At 39.7% G+C, this 24,148-nt stretch overlaps 1 protein-coding gene across 1 annotated transcript in view; it reads left to right on the top strand.

Moving 5' to 3' along the window:
• The window catches only part of PDXK (pyridoxal (pyridoxine, vitamin B6) kinase), a 44,692-nt gene that overhangs the window by 18,490 nt on the left and 2,054 nt on the right, over window positions 1-24,148 (top strand). Inside the window, exons 2-8 of the mRNA XM_010580244.1 lie at window positions 3,625-3,679; window positions 12,197-12,301; window positions 15,259-15,342; window positions 17,275-17,321; window positions 19,468-19,553; window positions 20,375-20,420; window positions 23,044-23,155. Coding sequence (XP_010578546.1) covers window positions 3,625-3,679; window positions 12,197-12,301; window positions 15,259-15,342; window positions 17,275-17,321; window positions 19,468-19,553; window positions 20,375-20,420; window positions 23,044-23,155 — 535 coding nt within the window. The remainder of the gene's footprint in view (window positions 1-3,624; window positions 3,680-12,196; window positions 12,302-15,258; window positions 15,343-17,274; window positions 17,322-19,467; window positions 19,554-20,374; window positions 20,421-23,043; window positions 23,156-24,148) is intronic.

Genomic DNA, 24,148 nt, shown 5'->3' with positions numbered 1-24,148 from the left:
GCCTGAATTTGTTCTCTGTTGACTGAATGCCATAAAACCACTGTATAGATCTCACTTTATATTTATATACCATTTCACGTGCACTCTTTGCTGAATTACAGCATTTTGATTGCTCATGAAATAAGGAGAGGTGTTGAGGTGACAACTGAAGTGGCGCGCATATATATATATATATACACACTTCAGAAACATGAAAAGGTTTGTTTCTGTATGTAGAAAAAACATCAGTAACTGGAGTGGATTGATTTTAAATCCATGAATTAAAATAAGTAATATAAGTGTGTTTCATATTAGCAAGGAAGAAACTTGATATAAATAATTGAGTTTAGTCCTGTGTTGAATTTGTACTTTCTAGTCATTTTCCAAAGGAAAGGTTGATTCTTACTGGTTTATAACATTGAAAAAATGGTTGATGCTCAGCTAAATGCATAATTTCAGGTGATACTTGGTACTTTTTTGTACAAATATGAGAGACAGAATTTATTGATTTTGTGTGATTTGCCTGATTCAGTAAATTTTGCTCTGATGTCAGTTTTCTAGATCTGTACATGCAGAAATCGTGTATTTCTAATTAGGTAGTTAACTTTCACTTAAGATATATTTAACCTCTGGTTTGGATAGAACTTCTTAATTAAATTAAAAAAAATCATAATCAGTGCTTTTAGTTAGCTCTGCGCAAGAAATTAAAAATATGGGTATATATTAAAAAGATTTAACAAGACATCTTTTGAATACAGCTTCCTTTGTAAGCAGGGAAAGTATTAATCATTCAGTGAACCAGAAACTGTTTCTGATATGTATGGTCCTTTAGATATGCAGGGATGATAGTTAACTGATACTGTTCTTTAATCATTGGTTGAAGGAGGAAGATAGCATTTCCTTATCCACTTTAAATGATCAAGTTGTTAATTTTGGTTTGTGTAGTTCATTTTAAGACACAGTTTTCTCTCTAGCGCTAGAAGGGATGATTGCTGTCAAAAGCTGCTTTTAGCACTTCAATATACACTGTTTTCAGGTCATCTTCTGATGACTAAATTCCATGAGACTTTTCAATCAGTTTGCCTTGGTAGCAAACACGTACTGGCTGAACTTGACTTCATAATTCTTTTTATTTTAATACTTTATAGTAAGCCTAGACCTCAACATCTGTGGCTCTTATTTCAAAGGTAGTACTAATTATGTTTTCTAATTATACTTTGTTTTTAAATGACATTTTATGTCCTTTAATTACTCTCTGTTTTGATAAGAATCTTTATAGAAGGAAAATTCCTTGAAGTAGAGTAACCATGGCTTATTTTGAGGGTTCAATCTGAACTAGAGAATTGCATAATTAGGTGTGTTAGATTACAGTCATGTATGTTTATTCAAAACAACACTTTAGGGCAAATTAGTAACTGTGATAGAGTAGACTAACACCAGTAAGTGATTGTTATGGAGACTTTTAAAGGCTTTTTAGCCTGTTTTGCACTGATGAAAAAAGTGAGAATATCAAGGTCCCTTGCTGAATTTGAGCTGTCTGTGACTTTTCCTCAACTATTCAAAAGCACTTTAAACTCTCTTTTACCAAGTGCCCAGCCAAGCTAACCTGACACGTAGCTGTCTCCAAGAGATGTGCCCTCCCTTGTATTTTCCCTTCTGTTGGTTGAAGCAGATTAACTGGCCAAAACAAACCAAAAATCCCTAATCCTACAGAAAAGCTTGTTGAGAAATCAAATGACAGCGAGTACTGGTGGAGACAGTAAAGAAGGATTGCTCTTTCTGGTGGCCATCAGCTGGTACAGTGCTTATCCATGTTATAGAACAGCCCTCCCTACAAGCAGTTGTGCGTGCTCTTCTTCCCTAAAGCACTAAGTGTAAATCTGATTAGCTAGTAAATCATAGAAAGTGTGTTCTGTAGTGTCAGGTGTTAAATAGTTGGAGAGATGTGATGTAAATATTGCACAGAAATGGATTAATTCACAGTTGTTCCCAAGATGTTTGAAGGAAATAAGAAATTCTTAGGTTTGTTTATTGCACGGGGGGGAATTGAACATGGGATGACAGTCTGGTTAGAGGCAGTATTCTCATTTATTTCTTTGAAGAGCATGTGCAAACATCAGGGTTAAGGTCATAACAGTCTTGCCATGTTCTCACCCCTTTAATTCCTGGGTCTTTAAAATAAAATCCAATCCACCAAGGAGAAACAAGAAACCGGAGTGAGAGTAGAAGCTTAGGGTAATTTTAATTTGATCAGGCTGAGACAACCCACCATTCTGTCTTATCATAAATGTAAGATTACTTTGCTTTCTGGTTAGGGATGAACAGGAACCTTTGTTATATATTGAAAGAAGAGATTTATTCTGTGAAGACCTGTGTTGACTCTGAGCTGTAAAATGACAGAAATGCAGTACCTGCAGACAGAAGGAACTACGTATTGCAGCACGTAACTCCATCTTGTAACGGCCCAGGGTTTGAAATAAGGGGCTTACCACTTAACATCTTTCATGTGTGAGAGAAAGTACATACACAGGGAAAACCTAATGTCTGGCACAATACACCCAGAGATTTTTAATATATGTGAAGGGGTTGCCTTTGTGATAAAAAGGGAGAGGCGTGCGTCTCAGTGAAAAACGTGACTGGCAAAAGCTTCGCTTGTTCACTCCCCCCTCCCCAGCAAATTGCCTGAAAGTGGATCATAAACAGCGATGCATCATTACTATTATCTCCTGGTGTGACTCACTGAGCCATATTTAGTGGCTCATCTTTTGGGGAGAATTCTTACTCAGAGCAAGTAGAATGTGGAAATAAATATTAAATGTTAGACTGTTATGTCACTGTTGCATTAGAATTTCTTTCATGCCAGATAGAAATGTCTAAAAATGGCTTGAACAGCAATGCATTAGTTTTCTCCTGATTCAATGCTCTTGTTTTCATTATATTTATCTCTTTTTGGGCAACAAGAATGTGTTTGTTGATTGCACTAGCAAATTCATTGATATTTCAGTGTTTGGTTTGCTGGTAATGTTAGGTAGCAGGTGGCTTTTGGAGCATGCTTTAGGCTTTTTTTACTTTGGGTTTTTAAAAGCACTGTCCTTTTGATTGCCTAATCATGCCTCAAATTAATTCTCTGTGATTTCTTTCTATTCTCTTTTAGTTATAAAGAAACTGCCTGTGACATCCAAGTATGGCTCATAACATTGATCCCTTTTAAGATTCTTCTGTCCTCCTTTTGGAAAGATTGGTTTTCTGGAATACTAACAGCATCCTCCCACCGTATTTTGCATTAATTTAGTACCTTGAAATTTAGACTGCTTTTCTTGACAAGAAAGACTAGCCAAGGCAGTGATTGCTACTGGACCAGCCTCTCCGTCCTTATCCCTAGATGAACTCTAGCCTGAGGATCCAGAGCTCTGTTTTTCTGGTGCTGTTGCCAGTGTCACTTTTGTTCCATGTCCGCTGCTGTAGTAAAGTACTGCGTTGTTTGTTTATGTTGCATGTATGTTGACTCAGCTTTCACTTTGAAACAGCACTCAAGATTTTTACATATGCACTAGGAAATAAGAATCCTTTCTTGTGTTTTGTGATATTGATAACATATTAACAAAGCTGTGTTAGTAAAAGAAATAATCCTGTGTTCTGTTACAGGTTTTGGGATTTGAAGTTGATACGGTGAACTCTGTCCAGTTTTCAAACCACACAGGTAAAATTTTACGTATGTCTCCAGATACCACTCCAGTCACTCAGCTCTACTCAACATGTGGCTCACCTCATCACATGACAGTGGAAAGGAGATTGGTCTTATGTTTTCATTCACATTTTCACGATACAGGACAGAAATGTAATATTCATGTTTTGATTCAAATCTCACAAAAGTCTGCATTTGGGATTAGGGCATGATACGATGTGGTAACATCCTGTTCTGCTACTTCAGGGTGTGAGTTTCTTTTTTAGGCAGTAATCTAATTAACTCAGTGAAGTAACACAAATACGGCCATCTACACAGGCAGGCCTGTGAACGGGGGAGTCTTCAGTACTGTTTTCTGTGCATTATGGCCCTATGACACTCATATTACCAACCCAAACAGAAGAATACTGAGCTTGTATTGAAATGCAATGTTTCCTCTCTTTATGTGCCCACCCAGATAGCTAGCAAGTATCCTAAAATTACATTCTGGAGGGAGGAAGGGGGTGGGTTGTTAATACATTTGGGTGTATTTTTACTTGGGTTCTAAACCTGAACACAATGCACTCACATTATACTTTCAGACTTCCTAACACTCACAGTGCTAGAGGACTTTTATTTTTCAAAAGAAAGCTGAAATTTATGTTTATTTTAGCAATATCTTTCACCCATACAGGAGGTCCAAGTGACTTGCTATTTTTGGATTAGTAGAGACACATCTACTGTCATGGTGGTGGCAGGTTGTTTGAGGGGAGATCTACTCTGGATAAAGAAATTCTAAGGGTGTCTTAAAAAAAAAATCCGGGAACAGATTCTTACTTTAACATCTTGGAAAAGAGCAAAAATTGTTTCTGACAAAGAAAAAAAGAAAAGACAAAAGTTGAGAGTTTCCTAGTATCTCACAGGTACAGTGTTATTAATAAACTGCTAATTTTTGGAACAGAGAGCAGACAAGGAAGCCTCTGTCTTCTCTTACTATGTTGACCTCCATGCAGCTTTCAGAAGGTTATAAGATGTTTCTATCATGGAAGGAATTCAGTGTCACCCTGGGAAGAAGAAATGAATGTTTCAAAGGTAGCTAGAAAGCCATCTCTGCTTGTTGAGGAGAGGCACGGAAGAGGTAATAATTAAACAAGGTGTGTGGTCTTTCCTGGCTCAGGCAAAAAATTGCTTATTTTGTTTGAACACTTTGGCACAGTACAAAGGTTCTCTCATGTTTTTAAGAGATACTTAGATGTGACTTATGTCTTTTTTAAAGTATTTAGTTTTGAAGTTTGGGATTTTTTGTTGTTTAGTTTTTGATAGCTGGGTAAAACTGTTGTAATCTTCCAGAAACGAAGCAATTTTTGCATGTGAAATAACTCGGCACTCAAAATGGATGAGTACCTGTCATTTATTGGCTTTCAGTTTCAAGATTAAATCAGCTTTATAGGGCGTTAAAAGAGCTTAATAGAGATTTTATTGGACCATAAACTGAATGTGTCTGAAGGTAGGAAAATTACATTACCAATAGGATGACCAGGTTCTTAAAACAGAAAAGGAGGAAGATTTTTATTTTTTTAATAGTATCTGTGGTGGGTTGACCCTGGCTGGATGCCAGGTGCCCACCAAAGCCGCTCTATCACTCCCCCTCCTCAACTGGACAGGGGAGAGAAAATATAACAAAAGGCTCGTGGGTCAAGATAAGGACAGGAGAGATCACTCCCCAATTACCATCACGGGCAAAACACTCAACTTGGGGAAAATAGCTTAATTTATTACCAATCAAACCAGAGTAGTGTAATGAGAAATAAAACCACCCCTCCCTTCTTCCCAAGCTTAACTTTATTCCTGAATTCTCTACCTCCTCCCCCCCAGCAGTGCAGGGGGATGGGGAATGGGGGTTGCGGTCAGTTCATCACACGTTGTCTCTGCCGCTCCTTCCTCCTCAGGGGCAGGACTCCTCACACTCTTCCCCTGCTCCAGCGTGGGGTCCCTTCCATGGGAGACAGTCCTTCATGAACTTCTCCAGCGTGGGTTCCTTCCCACGGGCTGCAGTCCTTCAGGCACAGACTGCTCCAGCGTGGGTCCCCCACGGGGTCACAAGTCCTGCCAGAAAACCTGCTCCAGCATGGGCTCCTCTCTCCACGGGGCCACAGGTCCTGCCAGGGGCCTGCTCCAGCACGGGCTTCCCACAGGGTCAGAACCATCTTCAGGGGCATCCACCTGCTCTGGCGTGGGGTACTCCCCAGGCTGCAGGTGGAGATCTGCTCCCCCGTGGACCTCCCTGGGCTGCAGGGGGACAGCCTGCCTCACCATGGTCATCCCCACGGGCTGCAGGGGAATCTCTGCTCCGGCGCCTGGAGCACCTCCTCCCCCTTCTTCTTCACTGACCTGGGGGTCTGCAGGGCTGTTTCTCCCACATATTCTCACTCCTGTCTCCTGGCTGCAATTGCAGTTGCACAGGTTTTTTTGCCCTTCTTAAATGTGTTATCCCAGAGGTGCTACCACCGTTGCTGATGGGCTCGACCTTGGCCAACGGTGGGTCCGTCTTAGAGCCAGCTGGCATTGGCTCTGTCAGACACGGGAGAAGCTTCTGGCAGCTTCTCACAGAAGCCACCCCTGTAGCACCCCAGCTACCAAAACCTTGCCACGAAAACCCCATACAGTATCACAGCTGAAGAACGGTTACCAGTGCTTCATTCAAGGTTTGGCAGACGACAAAGATGGTAGAAGCAACAACAAATTAGTGATTTTCCCCCCGCCATAAGAAGGCCTAAATGAACATCCCAATACCAAAAATGTCTCAAAGATCACAACTCTTTAAAATGTTTGGAATTTTTATTTTATCTCCTGGTGTTTAGAAGTCACGTTAATTTTTTTTCTGTAATCTTGATTATCTTAGTAAATGTGTTAAAAATCCCAAAGATTGCTGCACGCAACTTCATGACTTTGGGAAGCAGAGCTTTCAGAAGAAAATCACAGTTAGGTAAGTGTTTGGCACTTGCCAAGTGTGAGTAAATGAGATTATATTTAGAAGTACTGGTCATTTGGCTGAAAGAGGAAGGAATGGAAAAGGAAGGTTGGCGACATACTCCTTTTATGGCAGGTCTAGTTTTCTAACACTGCAGTTTTTTCATGAAACCCTTTCTACCCTTTCTTAAACTGAAGGATAGATTCTAAGCCCAGTGGCTTTGCACCTCCCCTTTGAGAGAGGCATGTAGGAACATGTGGTGTCCTCACACGAAGACTTTTCCAAGCTTGAACATTTACCTGTGCCTGCACACCAACTTGCACTAGTACCTGGAAATCAATGTATCACTGTAGGGATTAATGAACAGAAACTGCCATGCTGGGCTGTGGCTTGTGTCTGGAGCAGTGCCACAATACATAGGAATCGTGTGTTGGATGAATGGGTGAAGATAACTTGATTTTCCTACAAGAACAAGATTGTATGAGAACCCTTTCTGTCGTCATCATTAAAGCTGAAGGGCAAATTTCTCCTTCAAAATCTAGCTGTGAACTTTAGTTTTTAAAAGAATGCCACATACCAGAGGGGCACGGGTAGCAAAGTGTGTGAGATTTTGGACATGGTGTTCTTTCTTTCCCCATCCCCATCTTTAAACCTGGTCTTGTTAGCAAAAGATAAAAGCAGAGAGAATTTATGACTAACAGGCTTTCTTGGGTGAATCATTATTGCTTTTTTTTGCCCTGTCTTTAAATTAGTGAGATACAACAGGCCTATTTCTGCTGACTCCCGCTCAGAAAATTCAGCTTTCTTTAGTCTCTGATAATCCTGAAATTCGGAAAATGTGCTTTAAATCAGTCCCCTTGGGAGAGCAGTTTGTCATGTTGCTTGGTGAGGAACTTTTATGATTAGAGTGACTCACCCTTGAATGGCATCATGCTTCATGTACAAATAAAAGAAGCTGTCATGCAACCTACAAAGATTCTGTGCTTTTTATTCTATTTTACTGTATTGTTTGCAGAAGCATCTCATTGTCTGATGTGCAAAAATAAAAATCTAGATTTTTTTATTGTATCATTGATTTTTGGGGGTGCATTTTTAATTCTTCAGTGATTTGCATTTTTGTTTTTAATTGATAGGTTAATGGTAAGCATATAACGTGCTTACTTTTCCATCCGAATCCCACCTTTGAAACTGCTCCAGAACAAATAGCCTGGGTTTTTTTCTGTTCCTTTTTATTTTTAAGCAAAGCACTTTTGACTTCCACTTAGTGGGTGTGTAGTGGGTGGTTGGGTTGGCTGGTAGGTCTAATACATAAGAAATTATAATTATGTCTTGTTGATGTGATTCTTCACAGTCTACCACCCATATGCAGTCATTCACACCTGTGCAGTGTGGGACAGAAAGAAAAGATCTCCAATCATGCCTAACACTGGTAGCATTTTACTCCCACAGTGATGAGCTGTAAAAAATCCAGTGGATAGTTTGGTACTGTGTTTCTGGTTTTGTTGAAGGCCTCCTGGTAGCTGAAAATTACGTCATGTGTTTAGAACAGGTTGTCTGCCAGAGTTTGTGTTGGAATTTTGTGACACAGCTGGGACCAGATTGCCTGCCCATCATGTGCCTTAAACACTAGATCTTTCTTCCTTTTTCCCATGTAAAGTACTTGGTTACCGAAGCCACTTGGAATAGTTTTGCAAGGAGCACCACAGGAGGAGCTCACACCTCAGAACAGAATGTTCTGGGTTAGAAAACAAAATCTTACGTGCCTTGCTATACTTAAATGGTAGCTTGTTTTTTACTTTTGTTTGGTTCGGGGTTTTTGTTTGTTTTTTTTTTTTCTTCTCGTATGCCTAGGATTTTTATTCTTTTCTTTTTTCTTTGTGTTTGAAAGTAATTAAGAGGCTTATAAATACATTCCAAAAGAGCAAAAAATATACCAGTGGAGAAAGGCAAGAAAGAAAAGTATGTAAATTCATCTTGGGTGCAGTATTAGCTGCTTCTCTTGGTTGTGGTTTTGGTTTTTTTTCCTTTTTCATACAGATGAACCAAGGCATTTCCTTGGAGACTAATGAATACGTTTATCATTTTAGAGGGATAAGTGACAAGTGGCATTGTATCCTGCCTGTTTTTTATTCCCTTATCTGCTAAAAGCAAATACATAACATTTAATTGCAATAAAAGGCTGTAACACAGATCAGCAGAAGGGGTATAAAGATGTTTAAATGTTTATGTTCATCTATGTGTTTAAATTTATTACTAATCTGGGAGACTAATGAAGTCAGTCTGAGCCAAGTGCAGTTTTGGAGTGCTGTATCATGATTTGCAGTGTTCTCTCTGTTCTCTCAGTCCAGCACTGAGGGGAATTTCTTGGTGGTTTTGTAACCAAAACAAGGAAGACTCAGCTTTCTTCCTCTGTGGAAGATACAAGCCAAGATCTCACCTTAATATCCAAGATAAAAGAGTAATAATTTGATCCAGCTGCCATGCCTAACCAGCTCTGTAGTCTCCAAATGGGATGCTGTTGTTCTGCCAGGTACAAACTTGAAACTCATTCTTTAGTTTTCTTGGCTGTGGTTCTTGTATAATGTGTGCAAGCAGCCAGGTACTGTGAGACTTTGAACTTCTGTATTGTGGAGAGCCTCAGTGGAAATATTACTGCAGAGCAGGAGTTATAGTAAGTGGACAGTTAAACAGAAGATTTTAAGTTTTCTCTTGCTGTTTTTCAGATACCCACACTTAGTGGTGTAGGCATAGGGATAACATTTCTAGGAAGCTGACTTTCTTTTAGGTCTTGCAAGGCAGCTCTGGGCCTTCAAATGTACTCATTGCCAGCCAAGTTCTTATGTCTAGCCAGGAAGACAGTGATTCCTCATTATCATCCTTAAGTCCAACCACTCATGCTTTTCCCTAAAGCCAATTGGACCTCAAATGTTTAAGCTTGCTGTTGGCATTCCCTGCTAACTAGCTTTGGGTTCAGAGCTATGCAGTGGTTTTTTGACCACACAGTATCTATCTGGATTTTTTGCCTTTTCCCTTTCAAGTTAGTCCCTCTCCCTCTTCCTGGGACCCCAAGGTATAAATCCTTCAGTTAGTAAAACCATTTTTGAACATGAGTAACTGGCTTTTTCTTCTGTCCCTCTACAGAAGATGCTTTTTGGTTGTATATTCCACCAGGAGAGTAGGATAAATTCAGGGTCGTGGGATTTGCCCCTGCTCATCATGTTACATGAAGTTACCCTGGGGAGAGGGCTTAGGATGGTTTCCATCTTGCTGCCAGTTTTGATTTTGTTTGTTTCTTACTCGAACATAATTCAGCTCCTAGTGAAATCACAGTTCTCTGCAGATCCAGTGAAGGCATTGCCCTTTTTCTTCTCTCTGAATAGCTGGGGCTTCCCTAGGGCCTTTTTTCCTCCAGTTATTGTGTGATTAGACTTTAGGTTGTATTACATGTCTTATCAGGTGCTAAAAAGGATCCTCTAGATGCCCTTGGAAGTCATTGCTACAGAGTTCAATGTCCCTGTCCCATGTGGGTAACTTACAATTCCTGAGCTAAGGCTGGGCTGCTTCTAACATTATTTCCCTCCGTCAGTGGAGGATCAGTGTGACATGAACCCTGTGCATTAACAGTTTAAGACAGTTTGACATAGGAAGGTGAACTTTTAGTTAAATAGTGAATGTGCAGCGTCCCTCTGTAGGAATGGCTCCCGAGAGTATCTAGATTGTCTGGACAATCTATTGTAGTTATTTTTATGGCCATGTGTAAGATGAATGACTGCTCTTTTGCCAGCTGACCTTGAGTCTGGGTGAAAACTGCATTCAGTTTCATTGATGGGCACAATGGAATAAAAAGGACTCTTGTTGTGTCTCTATATGGACTGGCTTTGCAGTGCTAATAGAAGTAGAGATTCGGGGAAGAGGAGAAGGCAGATTATTTCTCTCTGAAGCTGCAGATGTGACAGAACAAACATCTGCATATGTGTTAAATAAGCCAAATACTTGAGTTAGTTGTAGCCAAGGGTTCCTCATATACTTGGGGCTAGATGTTTGCCTATATGTTAGGTGTTGCCGTTTTGAATATCACTATGTTCTGCAATGGAACTACAGCCCTAACAAATGGGAATCCCTCACTTTGTCCCTTTCTTCACAGAGACTTTTTGAAAAGCATTTGCTAGGGAGAGAAATGTAGTGGCTGATGTGAGTCAATCCCCCAGCCAGCTGGCAGCAAGTCGTGTTTTAGAGGCTAGGCCTTTGTGAGCTGAGGAGAACAAAATGATCCATCTGCTCACCCTACTGTGGGTGTATTTGCATTCATAAGAAGGAAAACTGAAAAATGTGCTTATCCTAGGCTCTAGGCACCTTTTGGCAGTTACTCTAATAACACAGTTTAGAGTGATAATCAAAGCCAACAGTTTTTATAGCAGAATTTTCTAACTCAGAGAGCAGAAGTTAAAACAAACAAAATACCACTGTCTTCACACAGAGGTGGTGTGGAAGAAGATACCTCATTTAACATTTCACTTTTCCTAATTCCAGTTAATAAAAGGATAAGCTTTTTAACAAACTGTTAATTTATGGAGGTTGGAAGAGTTAAATTGTGGGTGCTTCATCCAATATCCTGGAGGAAGCCCCATTCTTATACACCAGGCAGTGATGGCTGCCATCTAGATGGGCAGATTTTGATGACAAGGTGCAAGGTGCTTTTATGTTTTTCAACAAATGTTTAGAGTCTGTCAAGGAAGTTTAGCTTATTTTTTTTACCTTGAAATTGGCTGCCATGAAGCTTGGTCCATTGTTTGCTGAAATCAGGTCAGCTTCTCCCAAGTAACTTCACCTTCCATCCACTTCTCAGCCAAGAATATTGGCTTGTAATTCTTGGAGATCATTCAAGGATAAGAGTGTATGGCTGTTATTCGTCTGTTTATAGTGTCTTTCTGATACTCATTTGGCTTTTCCAGGGTCCTCAGCATTAAAACTGTGCTATTTGTGGAAGAAATCTGCCAGATGACATTGTATGTTTAAAGAGCATCCATGACAATGTTCTGCTGTGGTCAGTCTATTCCTTATATGCAGGTCCCAGTGAATGCTGTATCTGATGGGTGCAGCAGTGCTGCATGCCTGTGTCCAGACAGATCCACAAGCCTGTTTAAGAGTGTCATCTAGCTCTCAATCTTTTTCTTTTTTTTATAGTATTAAATAACAAAAATAGATTATACTGACACCCTCCTCCAGTGAAGTCTGGAACATACATTTGTCCCCCTCCACACAGGGCAGGGATAGTTGTATAGGCTCCATGGGAAAACCTGCAGGAGCGTGTGTGTGTCTGCTTAATTTGCTGATAAATGGACAGTCTCAAACTCCAGTGTAGTCACTCTAGTTCCTGTGGGAAATAGAGGTGCTAAGAAGAAGTTGAGCGTGTTAACTGTTCCGCTGACAGCAGCTTTCATTCAGCAACAGCATTTTACAGAAGAGGAGGTAGAAATGCTTTCTGGTGCTAATATCTGATACAGTCCTTCCAAGTATATAATCTGTGTGATCCTAAATAGAAAATGTAGCTCTTAAAAAATTATCTGGCATTTATTTTGCAGGTTATGCCCACTGGAAGGGTCAGGTGTTAAATTCAGATGAGCTTCATGAACTGTACGATGGACTTAAGCTGAATGAGGTCAACCGGTATGATTATGTACTCACAGGTAAGAAGAGCTTGTTCCTTGGAGTTCCCATGAGATGTAAACAAAAGTACATAAATATAAACCATATCGCTCCTTATTCCAAACCAAGCAATTACATTTTCCCTCCTTTGATTCCTCATGCAATTTCATCTGTATATTATAGTTTCAACTGCTCATGCTGTTTAGTTTGAAACAGCCAGTGTTCCAGCCTGAAGGTTGTAATTGGGTGGGTAAATTGATCCCCTTGTATAGTTTACAGACTTGTACAGGCTTAATTAATGTTTTGGGAGTGCCTCTACTAAAAAAAGGATGAGGAATGTCAGAGTATTGTTTTTAAATTTATTATGAAGACATGAGTTTAACCCTTTCTCCTAAATTAGCAGTACTGGCACTCTGCAGTACTATAGCATGATTTTATACACAGTTGTCTGTCCTTGTTTTTTCTACTTGATCTTTAAGGGGTAGTGCTTTGGATACAGAGCAAAGTATAAGCAGGGTTGGATTTTGGTTTTGTCTTTGTCATATCTCTTGATTTTTTCCTCTTGTTCCTATGTAGGTCCTCTGAGTAGGTACAGTTCTGCAGGACATAATGACAGTGCAGTGTTTTCCTTTGCTTGCCACTAGGTGCAAAGCATTTATAAATACAGGCAAAGAACTTCTTGTAGCATGCTTTATAGAAAGCAGAGATTTTCTGTGCTGTTTTTATTAAAAACTGCTCCTCATCCAATTCCTCTTTCTCAAATGTAAGTTACTGATCAGGTTTCACCTCAGTAAGAGCTATGCATCTGGTTTAGATTACAGTATACATTTTTTATAGCAGTGAACAGTCACTTTTTAAAGGTAAACAGAAATATATTGCCAGATTTGATTGACTTCATGCCTTCCACATGAAGGAAGGTGCTTTATACACAGGGAAAACTGAAGACATTAAGTGTATGGATTATAACCCCAAAGCAGTCATTCTGGCTTGAAGGGTATGGCATGTCTGAAGAGTTATGGTCAGTTCTTTTTCAGGGAATATCTCCAAAGTAAAGGAGGCTGAATAGAATATAGACTGAACTAAGGTTAAGAAATTAATTTCGGCATAAATGGGTTCTTTGTGATTGAGAAATAGACAAACGCCCTTTCTTTCCTTGAAAGAACTCGCACAGAGGACATTTCCAGGAAAAGCACACTGTACTGTGGCAGTTTTCAGGAGATGTTAGTATGCAAAATTATTAAGTAATGTTTGAGTATTCTTTTAGCTGAAATGTTCCTTTTTTATTTTACTTGCAACTCTTGGAAGAGACCCCAACTCCTTTCTTATCATTGTCTTGTACTGGCAAAACAGATGTAAGAAATTAAAAATGGTAGAAGGAAAACCAGAAATCTTCAGCAGAAAGAAATTTTTGGAGAAAAAAAGGAATATTTATTAATATGCCTTTTAAAATAGGATTTGTGGGTAGATGGGTCAGTGTGGTGTTCATGTTTAAAAATATTGTTTGGAGTAGCCATTTTTTTCAGTATGGACAAAAAGAAGGCATGGGTAGAAATGGCACTAATTTCTTAAGATCTGATAACACTCTCAGTGTTTTAGTATTCAGCTGGGCTGTGGCTGAACTTAAGATTCAGGTTTTTTTCATTCAGGGCCAAAAGACAGATTTTTCTCTTCAAACAGGAACAGCCATTCACTATAGTGCACAACTGTACTTTATGCCTCCAACAACCTGGATATGATTATTCAAACACTGAAAACAAATCAGTCAGCAGATGGGATTTGACTGTAGTTTTATGTCTGATGACTGTAGATATCTTGGCTGAGATAATAATTTTTATCTTTAGGCTGATTTTACAAAATAACACTTTGTTAACTTTTGTGACTGTTAGTTACTTGTAGATCTTCATATATTTGTTTCATTTACAGTGAAAGACTCAAGGTAAGAGAGAAACTCCAATTTAGTGTTAAATTTTTTGAAACGCCTCTGTCAATAATGTTAATCTTACTCTGTTTTTTTTTTTCAGCCAGTCTGCCATCACAGGTCATTTTAAACAAAAATCTTTACTTGGCTTTTTTGACTGATTATCAGCATTTCATAGTCGTAAGACAAAGCATTTTGGCCAAAAATCTTGGAAGCTTTTTTCCGTTTCTCTGCAACATCTCAGAATTGATCGATTTTGCAAGTAAAAAAAAAAAATCTCCAAAATTTATTTTTAAGTATTTTAGTAGAGTGGATATTTCCAAGCTGAAGGTTTGAAGAAGCCACCTTGCTAAAAATAATACTATTAAATGAACTAAAATAAATTAAAATCAAATTATTAATTAATAAATGTTGTAAATAAAGTTAATACATAAAATAAATATATAAAGAAACATCCATAAAATAATAAATGATTAAATAAGAATATTGTGGTGCTAGCATTGTGATCAGGGCCTTGAGATATAATAAAACTTATTTCCAGCTTATTTCACTGCTAAGCCTAAAAATAGAATTTTATTGGTATATTGGCCGTTGCTCTAAAATACTCAAGATTAATTCTCCATTGCATTAATGTATTGGAGTGTATCAGCACCAACATTAATAATAATAAAAAACCTGCTTCAAACCAAGAGTATGAGAAAAGTATGTGGAATTTAAAATATTTCTTATTTACTACATGATGAATAGTACTGATTCAGACTGCTGTTTTGAAGAAAAGGAGTGTTTTTTCCTTTCAGCCTGACTTTTTTGTATATATGTTCAAGCATTTTGAAGCTGTGTGAGCCCTTTATATATAGTATCCATTAGTAAATGGATTTTTAAGGTTATATTTGTAGTCATGCAAGCACTGTCTGAATTTGTCTTCCATTTATTATTCCTGAATGAAATACTAAGACAACTTTGTTCTAAAAATGCATTGTTCCAAAGAATGAGAAGTATGCAGCAATCCTATCCAAAATTTAAAAAAAAAAAAAGCGTTCATGAAAACAGACTTCAAAAGTGTCTTTGTTTTTCCCAAAGGATATACAAGAGACACGTCATTTCTTGCAATGGTGGTGGATATTGTCCAGGAGTTGAAGCAACAGAATTCTAATCTAGTGTATGGTAAGGATGTGTATTATAATCCTTTCTGCTTCATCATTGTATATACCCATCATTTTCATGTTTTAGGATGAAAATGCTGTTCTGATGTTACCCAGCATTTCACAGCCATCTTGTGCTTTGATCTGTCTGGGACCAGCTGAGGCTCCAGTGAAGTTTCGTTTCAGCATTGCTTAAGTGTTGAGGGAGTTGGTTTTTTATCTTTCTGATTTTATGCCTTTCAGTATGTTTCTTGCATTATGCCATCCAAATGAGAATGTGCCTTGAGGACTGATTGTCTGTATCAAAGAAAGGCTTGTAAAATCCTAGCCGACTGCAGCTGTTCGTAGTTCAGAGGCATAGGCTATAAGTGCTGATAGCTGAAGCCTCTCCTTGATGTCCAAGTCAGTCAAAAGCAGGATAGACTCTCCCGTGTTGCCCTGCCATGGTTTCATGTTACATGGCAGAAGAAGTGTCTAACTGTGCCTTATGAGCTTCGTAATTTAGCTTAAAACTCCAAGGCTTTTTTAGCTCTGGTGCCCTCTGCTAAGATTACCTAGAAGCACTCAAAAGAGGTACAGCCTCTAGCAGCTGCTGTCATCAACGTGTCACATCAGGCTGAAACCTATGAGAAAAGATTCTCCTCGCTCCTTCCTGACTCTGTTTCAGGACTTCTGAATATAACCAGTACAGGCTAAACGTTTAGAGTGGCAGGGCAAAGTCATCGGGGATTCGGTGGGATAAAAAGCTGTGAATAACAGTTTGAGCCTGTCATCTTCAGGTTCAGTAAACTGTGTGGTCAGGAAACACCTAGAATGGTTCGCAGGATTTGCAAGTTGTAATACTGTGGAGTGTGATACCTGACTTAAAATTTTCAAAGCACAGTTCTCATTTAGGAAAATGTAGCACAGATAATTTCATGAGCTTAGGTTTTGTTGCTTTTTAGCCTTTACAGTGTTGCATTTCTGGCTCTCCAGAGCCTTATACTAGTAAGTGAAAGCTAAAAACTCTGTTGGAGTATGAGCCGGAAGAAACATCTCGCTGTGTAGAACAGGAAGGAAGTGGTCAGATGGTGAGAACACAGCTAAGTTTCTAAGATCTGTTATATTTAATAAATAGATTATAATGTAAGGAAAATACTTTAAAATGTAAAACAAATTACCCTCTTTTTTACTCATAGAAACCTCCTTAAATACTGATTGGACACTGATTTGATACCTTTGGGTTTGTATTTCTTTTTTATCTGCTAAAAGCTCTTTTAATACAATGAAAAGTGTTCCTTTTTAAAGTACAAGGCTAGGCTGTTTACATCCTCACTTTGAAACTGAAGGTGCTTGGAATATGTTGTTAATAATGCTGATGATTCAGAACCTGTGCAAAATGTGTGTTAATATTATTACACCAAGTATGAGTTTATGTACTTTGGTATGGATTTTCTTCTTGTTTCATTTTAATACACACAATTCTTTTTATGTGTACACACAGCATTTTAGAGTGTACGTTTGGCATGTATCTTTTTACATTACAGTAAAAATAGGACTCTTCACAGCTATTAGCTTCTCCCGTGTTTCTTCCCCACCATACTACTATTTCAGAGTTTTGGGTTGGGGAGTGAAGGGAAGGGTTCTCTGCGTTTTCCATAACAAAAGCCCCTTTATTCCCAGTGGTCAGACCCTCTGATCCTCATCACCTTCAGACATAACAACATGGAGGCAGGTAGGAGAGGGTGACTACAACCCTCTGACAATTGTTTAAGACACATGGCCTACTCTTTCAGAATTGGCAGCTACCAGTTATAAATTTCAGGTTGAATGTGCTGCAAGAGCTGTGAGAGTATACAAGCTATCAGGTGCTCAGTGCTGTTACATAGCCACTACTGTTATCTAAAACTTTTCCCTCCCACCAGGGTCTCTATAACCATACCCCATTTCTAAAGCTAGATTTATTCTATTCCAGTATGCGATCCAGTGATGGGTGACAAATGGAATGGAGAAGGCTCCATGGTTAGTGCTTATCTGTTTGGATTCTCTGTAGAGTGAATATTTGCTATATAAGGATGTCTAAAGATTTATTAATTTTTAAACACCAAAACTAAGCTACTTTACCTAAGCGTGGCTTTGGATCCCAGCATCAAGTAAGTTTGTACTTTAATTTCCTGTATTTGAATGAGTTTAGTATCTGGGAAGAATGGTGGCTGCATAGCCCTGGGATTATTTCTAACTCTCTGCTGAGACAACAGGTAGAATACAGACCCCGTCCACAGGAAGATATCCCCCTGCTCCCCCTCCTTGTCTCACTGGAGTTCCCTCATCTTCTTTCAAGAGCTCTATTTTGGCTGGTAGCCTGGCTGGCGTTGTCAGTGATCATGTGAATTGACATACCACTTGAACCTAAATGAAGATGACTTATTTTGTGTGAGATCCAACAGCTGTTAGGCATTGGGCTGTGATCAGTGACAGAAAGGTTCTGTGTGCCAATACCAGACTGCATACTGACAAACATTCCTTTTTGATCAAAACTAGCAAATAATTTCAGTAAAAATGCAATGTGGGAAGACATCAGCAATAACGATATTTTATGTTTTCTTCTGCCTTAGCTAGTCATGCACTATGAATTCCTCTTTGTCCTTGTACCATTTTACAGTTTACCTGCTCATAAAACATCACATGAAGTAACACTTAGTAATAAATTTGCCATTGCTTTTGTGTTCTATTCTTCCATTTTACGTCTATTGCAATATTTATTGTCCCTGGCTTTTTCTAACAAGGCAGAGATCTAGCAGCTGTAGAGTCACCTTGCAAAGCATTAGCTCTTGGGAGAAGTCAAAACCATGGGCCTACCTGTGACTTTTGGGTGGAAGATAAGGTAGATGGAAGAAGAGGAGAATATTTAACATGCAAACCACGAACTCATTCCTGCCAAGACAAGTAATAAAATCATTATTTAAAATGCCTTGGTTTAGACGTGACCTAGTCTTGTATTTCTGTCTAAAGGCAGAGTCCCTGTGACACCATTGCTTCACCATGGCTGCATGAGTGAGCTCAGTACCCTGCCCTGAGTAGCTTCTGAGACTAACAGAGAAAATAAAACATGGACAAAAGGGAATATTAGTCCTGATTTAGCAAATGGGGTTCTGCCAAAGAGTATCAGCTACTAGTAAACAATGAACTTTTAATAAAGGTTTTGTTAAATTGAGTTACAGCAGGAGTCGGGAAGGTGAGGTGACCCCTGTACCCATCTAACCCGAACTCCTAGCTGAGCTCCAGTGTATGCCAAAACAGCTGATGCTTTTCAGCTTTGAGCCTGAAGAGCATGCAGGTTGGTGGGCTCCTGTTACATCTCAGTGTATGTCACCTGCTTAGACAACCAATATCCCTTTGCTGATGGGCTGCATTTAGCTAATGAAGATGGGGTAGAGATGGAAAAGACAGGCAGAAAGGGGAGCATTGGCCCTCATTACTGGAAGAGCTCATTCTGCAGGCCGTGAAATATGCTAGTGTTTTGTTAGACTTTGGTGCACAATGCGAGCGAAGTATTTTTGATGTCCTTATCGGAACTGCTTTATAGATTAAGTTGTACTGAACAAATTACAAATCTGATTCCCATTCACACATACTGATGTACAGCACACCCTTGAAATACGGCACTGAAAGAAGGAGGCAAAATAACACATAGCATGGATGTTACTTGTTCCTAAATCCCACAATGCAACACAATCAATGTGGGCACATGCTGCCGCGGCAAAGGGCCTCTGTACTGTCGGTACAACAACAAAGTAGTTTCTTTTGGAGGTAGGGACATGAGAAAGGGTTCCCCATATTGGGACACTGTATTTCCTCATGCTGCTGTGTCACCTTGGTGAGAGGGAACCCGAAAGTTCTTTCTCCAGGCACCATTTCCTTTTAATGCTGCCAGTTTAGGCGTGTCTGCTTAGTGGTGCTTCCTATCACCTCCAGTGAAAGAAGGGCTGTTGGTTGTACTGTCACCAGCTGGAGGATGCACTGCCACTTTAGCTACTGCTGCATAGCAGTGCACTGGGAGCTGTCAGGTTACTCAGTGACAGCATGAGTGGTAGTTGAGGGAAGGAGAGTTGCAGTCCCACATCTCAGATGCTGCTGACAACATTTGATACTGTTTCTTCTCCCCTAGTATGTGCCCAAGGATCTCCTCCCAGTCTACAGGGACAAAGTCGTACCTGTTGCTGATATAATTACTCCTAACCAGTTTGAAGCTGAGTAAGTACTCCTTTTATAGCCAAATAAACTTGGGGATAAAATCAGGGAAGGCTGATACCCATTGTTTTATTTGTCTCAGTACAGTGCCATAGGTATGTATGTGTTGGGTTTTGTTTTTTAGCTGTTACTTTCAAGTGGTGCTTTCCAGCAAATCTCCAACTGTTCCATATTGAAACCAATAAAAAAATCTGGGAGTTACATGAGGAAAAAGATTTCTCTTCTTTTCTCCGGTCTTTCATTTTCACGATTACTTTTTGTTACCTCCAGAGACCTGTATCTAGGGCAGGTTAAAAAAATACATTTCTTTCCTTCCCCGTCCTTACCCATTCCTAGGAAAATTTTTATTATATGTCAGAATATCAAAACTGAAATAGTTTGAATCAAACCCCCAAAATTAGATTCAGAAATAGCACCATGGCAACATCTCATAGGAGTTAAGAATTTAAATGTCTCCTGCCCGTCCTATCTACATAGCTGTGACTCTTTGGTCAGGAGGTAATCTGTTGTGATACACCACAGGCTGTCTCCCTAAGGGGAGGGAGCACCTACATGGAAGGTGGCGAGAAGACAGTTCTGAGGGAATTTTATGATACAGGGATCTCTACAGGAGGCAGGTTAGGACTGGTGTGAGTCCGCTTCAGCAGCACTGTGTATCTGTGCACTTAACTTCTAAACACAGTGGTCTGGTACAGCAGATGACGTAGCAACAAACCATTTAGGCCTGTATGGTGCAGTCCAAGCTTTCTTCCTTTCAAAGAGTAAACAAAGCAGTCATTGCCTGGAGAACTTGTGCTCTTTTAAGATTTCTTTTTCATTCTCAGGTTACTCACGGGCAGGAAGATTCACACAGAAAAAGACGCTTTAGAGGTAAGTAGGCAAGGAGTAGGATGTGTAAGATCTCTTTCTGAATTCCTGCCTGCAGTGCTGAAGTTTGCCATTTGTCTTAAACTTTGACATCACTTTGGCCTCTGTCCTTTCTCTTTGTTTATCATAAAAGCTTGTGCACTCCAGGCGCAAAACATTTCTGTTCTAGTGTCAGACTTCTGAAGAAACTTCCCGAAAGAGCTACAGATGAAGGCATTACAGTGGTAGTGAGTGTGAGCTCGTTTTCCTGCAGTGTAAGAAGGGTAGCAGCAGCACATGTGGCAAGTAACCACACGCTGTCAGCGCTGTGGAAATGCACTGGTTGGGGTGAAAACCCCGGGTGACCCTGGGCATTAGAAACCTTTATGAGTCGCTCCCTCTGCTGTCCACATACGAGTCGTGCAACAGCAATGCTGAGTGTTAGAACACGTTCCTCCATACAGACTGTTTGCAAGGAAGAGAGCTACTAGCAAACTCTTACGAGGATTGACTGAATACACTCTGACTCTCTTCCTGACAGTGTTTGCTGGTGCTCTGTTTCTCTTCCTTAAATTGACTCAAAGGGGATGAGACCTGGGTTGCAAAAGGGTAGATTGTGTAGATGAGAAACCAGACTGGGAGTGATGGCTTTCAGGTACGCCTGGTGAAAGACAGACAAACCCACAGCATTGATAGCTGCTGTCATCGCCATACAGAGATGATGGGTGGTCCACGAATACACTGCATTGAGGTGTAAGGATTTATCCTTTTACACAAACTGAAGAAAACAAAAACCTACAGGTCTTAGCGATGAAGGACAAAATAGGAATATGGTTTTATTGGTGTCTTTGTTTTGTTGACTAGTCAAGTGCTTTCATAATGGGCTGATGTTACTTCTTCCAGTTTGGTTTTGAACTTCAAAGGAACACAAAATCTTTTAAACAAACAGCAGCTGCAGTGGCACCCTGGAGAGTAGCTGGGGTCTGTCATCCCAAATGTTTGTTGTTCTTTTTACTCCAGCAACGTCATGCAGCATGGGCTGATTACCATCTCTTCATGGCAGGAAGCAGCTCCAAAGATCTCAGTTCTTTTCATTTCCGCCCCCACCCCAGTTTTACATTACCCCACTGTGCTGGGTGAGGGTAATGAACTGTGCTTCATGCCACTAGCTGCTACAGTTCTTCTGTTCTCATCGTCACCAGTGGAACCACAGCCCGGAGAACAACACTATTAGCTGAGCAGCCATTAGTTTTAGGTTTGCATATTTCAGCTGTATACACGAATTGCATGTGGTAAACAATTTTAGAAGTTAGTTTTCTGACTGTCTCATTCATGTGATGGGTTTTAAAAAATCTCTTCTAAAGAGCCAGAATTATACTTAGGAATGGAAACACTTTTAAAATAGTTTCTTGCAGGATATTATATTTTAATCTGTCTCCCCAGCTGCATGTCATATATAGGTCTATCCTTCTGAGTAATAATCCATGCTGGAATTTGTCCCCTTTGGAGGTCATAGGAATTCTGGCATCGATTTCCATGGTGACATGCTTTCATTCATTTCTTTAGCAAGACTAGTGATGACAGTATAGACTTTTAACATAAAATTAAATATGATGTAATATTAATGGAGAAGGGACTAAGTCCTACAACTAGAAATACTGGTGATTAGGTTCTTGGTGAATTGTGACTAAGAAGTGAAAATGAGTTTAATGTTACTTCACAGGTTGATTATGTCAGCGTATGGCGGTGGATTTACAGCTTCTTTAAAACCAAACCAATGTCTGTGCAAAGAGGTCTGACAGTTGAAGAAACTTGGAAGCTTAGACAAGAAAGAAAAGCAATAGAGAGTTAAAAAATAGCAGAAATAAATCCTTATCATTCAGCGGCTCATGAGTCATAGCTAGCCTGAGAGGATTTTTAGTTAAACTCTTCTGGGGGAATTAATATTTTATCTGTGTTTTATGCTAAACTCATTATTGAAGTCATTCTTTCTTCTGTGAAATCAAAATCACTTCTGTAGCAACCAATTGTGATGTCAGAAGTAGAGTATGAATGAGTTTAAGTGAGGAACACACAGTGGAAATACACCTGCAAAGGTGCATAATTTACAGGTATAATTTGGGGTTTGAAACAGAATGAGAAAAGAAGATTGAGACAGACACACTTGTACATCTCATTTAGCTCTTTAACTCTTAATTTTTGCTAACTCTTAAAGTAGTAGCTAAACAAGACTTCATGACCTGAAGTTATTTGCTTTCTAGCAAGTGTTTCAAGATGCCAGCTCAGGTGCATGTGTCTGTACATTTGTTCTCTTATTCTTTTGATAGTATGTTCTGAAAACATGATGCAGACAAAAATTCTGATCACAGCTGATACAGAGTGTTATTTTCAGAGGAGCATCCAAAGATAATACAGAGATGCTTATATATTTTAACAGCTGTGTACATTTAAATATGGATGTTTTGATTCCCCTATTTCAAATTAATTCCCCTAATTCAAGTGAACTCTTTGAGTAGAAACTGTTTTTTCTCTTTACAAAAGATGCCAAAACAAGGTGCTTGTCAAAAATCCTCAGTACTATGAATGATGCAAAGTTTAATCAACACACATTGCAGTCACTGATTCCTGCCTTTTTGCACATGGAAAGGTAATGGATATGCTCCATGCCATGGGGCCAGAAACTGTGGTGATCACAAGCTCAGATCTACAGGCGCCTCTAGGAAACGACTACCTAATTGCTCTGGGAAGCCACAGAAAAAGTAAGTCATGAACTCTGTCATTAAACTGTGCTTTAACCTGTTCTGTGCTTTCAGTTACTTTTTTAATAAGTAGGTTCATCAGACGCATCTGTAGTGCATGGAAGGAGCTTAGATCCTTAAGTGAACTTCTCTTACAGTAATATCAGAGAGCAGTAAGAATGGGGCTGCTCCATAAGGGAGGACAAGCTGGGAGCTGAGCATGATCATAACACAGGCAGAGCACTGCCCTCACCAACAGGGCACAGGCCCACAGTATCTGAATAAGGTGAGCAGAACGGGTGGTGATGGTGGACAGGTCCCATTGGCAGTCCAGTGATCATCAGAGAAAGGAGAGACAAGCCAGGTCTGAGATTAATCTGGAAAATCTGATCAGTAAGTCAGGACAGCAGGGCTGTACACAAGTACACCTAAAACATAGCTCAGGCAAGGATGCTTGCACCCAGGCCTGAGCTTCCGTGCAGGTCCTGGGCGAGTGGGCAGAGGGTGCATGGGTGGAGGATGTCCTAGGTGAGGTTGATCAGGGCTGTTAAAGCCCGTAGTAGTGGCCCTGACAAGTAGTAGCGGTATAAAACAGGAACTTTGAATGTTTTGAATGCTTTTATGAAAAGTTACACTGTCCTGTTAGCACATTGTTCCTCCCTGATAGGTTCTGCTGCTTCTTTATATCCCCTTCTATACCGTCACCAAGATTCACTGTGTGTTTGGACTGTTGTAGGATGTTTTTACCTGAGAAGAGCATAGTTATGTGGCATGGTATATGATCTCTTTTTCTTGTTCATCTAAGGGATCTAAACGTGGGCATCACATTCTGGACTGCTGAGAGACTGAAAAAGTCTTGATATTCAAAACAGATTCCACTAAGAATCAGTCAGTGGGTCTTAGCACTTGCTACATGCTGTGTCTGGAATGTCTGGTCATTCCAATGGTGATTACAATATGGCACATGGATCAGATATTCTCTGCTGTTGTCTACAGCTGCTCTTGTGCCTTCAT

Source organism: Haliaeetus leucocephalus, unplaced genomic scaffold (genome assembly GCF_000737465.1).
Source record: "Haliaeetus leucocephalus isolate CR32 unplaced genomic scaffold, Haliaeetus_leucocephalus-4.0 Scaffold702, whole genome shotgun sequence".
Classification (NCBI taxonomy): domain Eukaryota; kingdom Metazoa; phylum Chordata; class Aves; order Accipitriformes; family Accipitridae; genus Haliaeetus; species Haliaeetus leucocephalus.
Note: the sequence above shows the minus strand (reverse complement) of the source record. Positions and strands in the feature narration are given on the sequence as shown.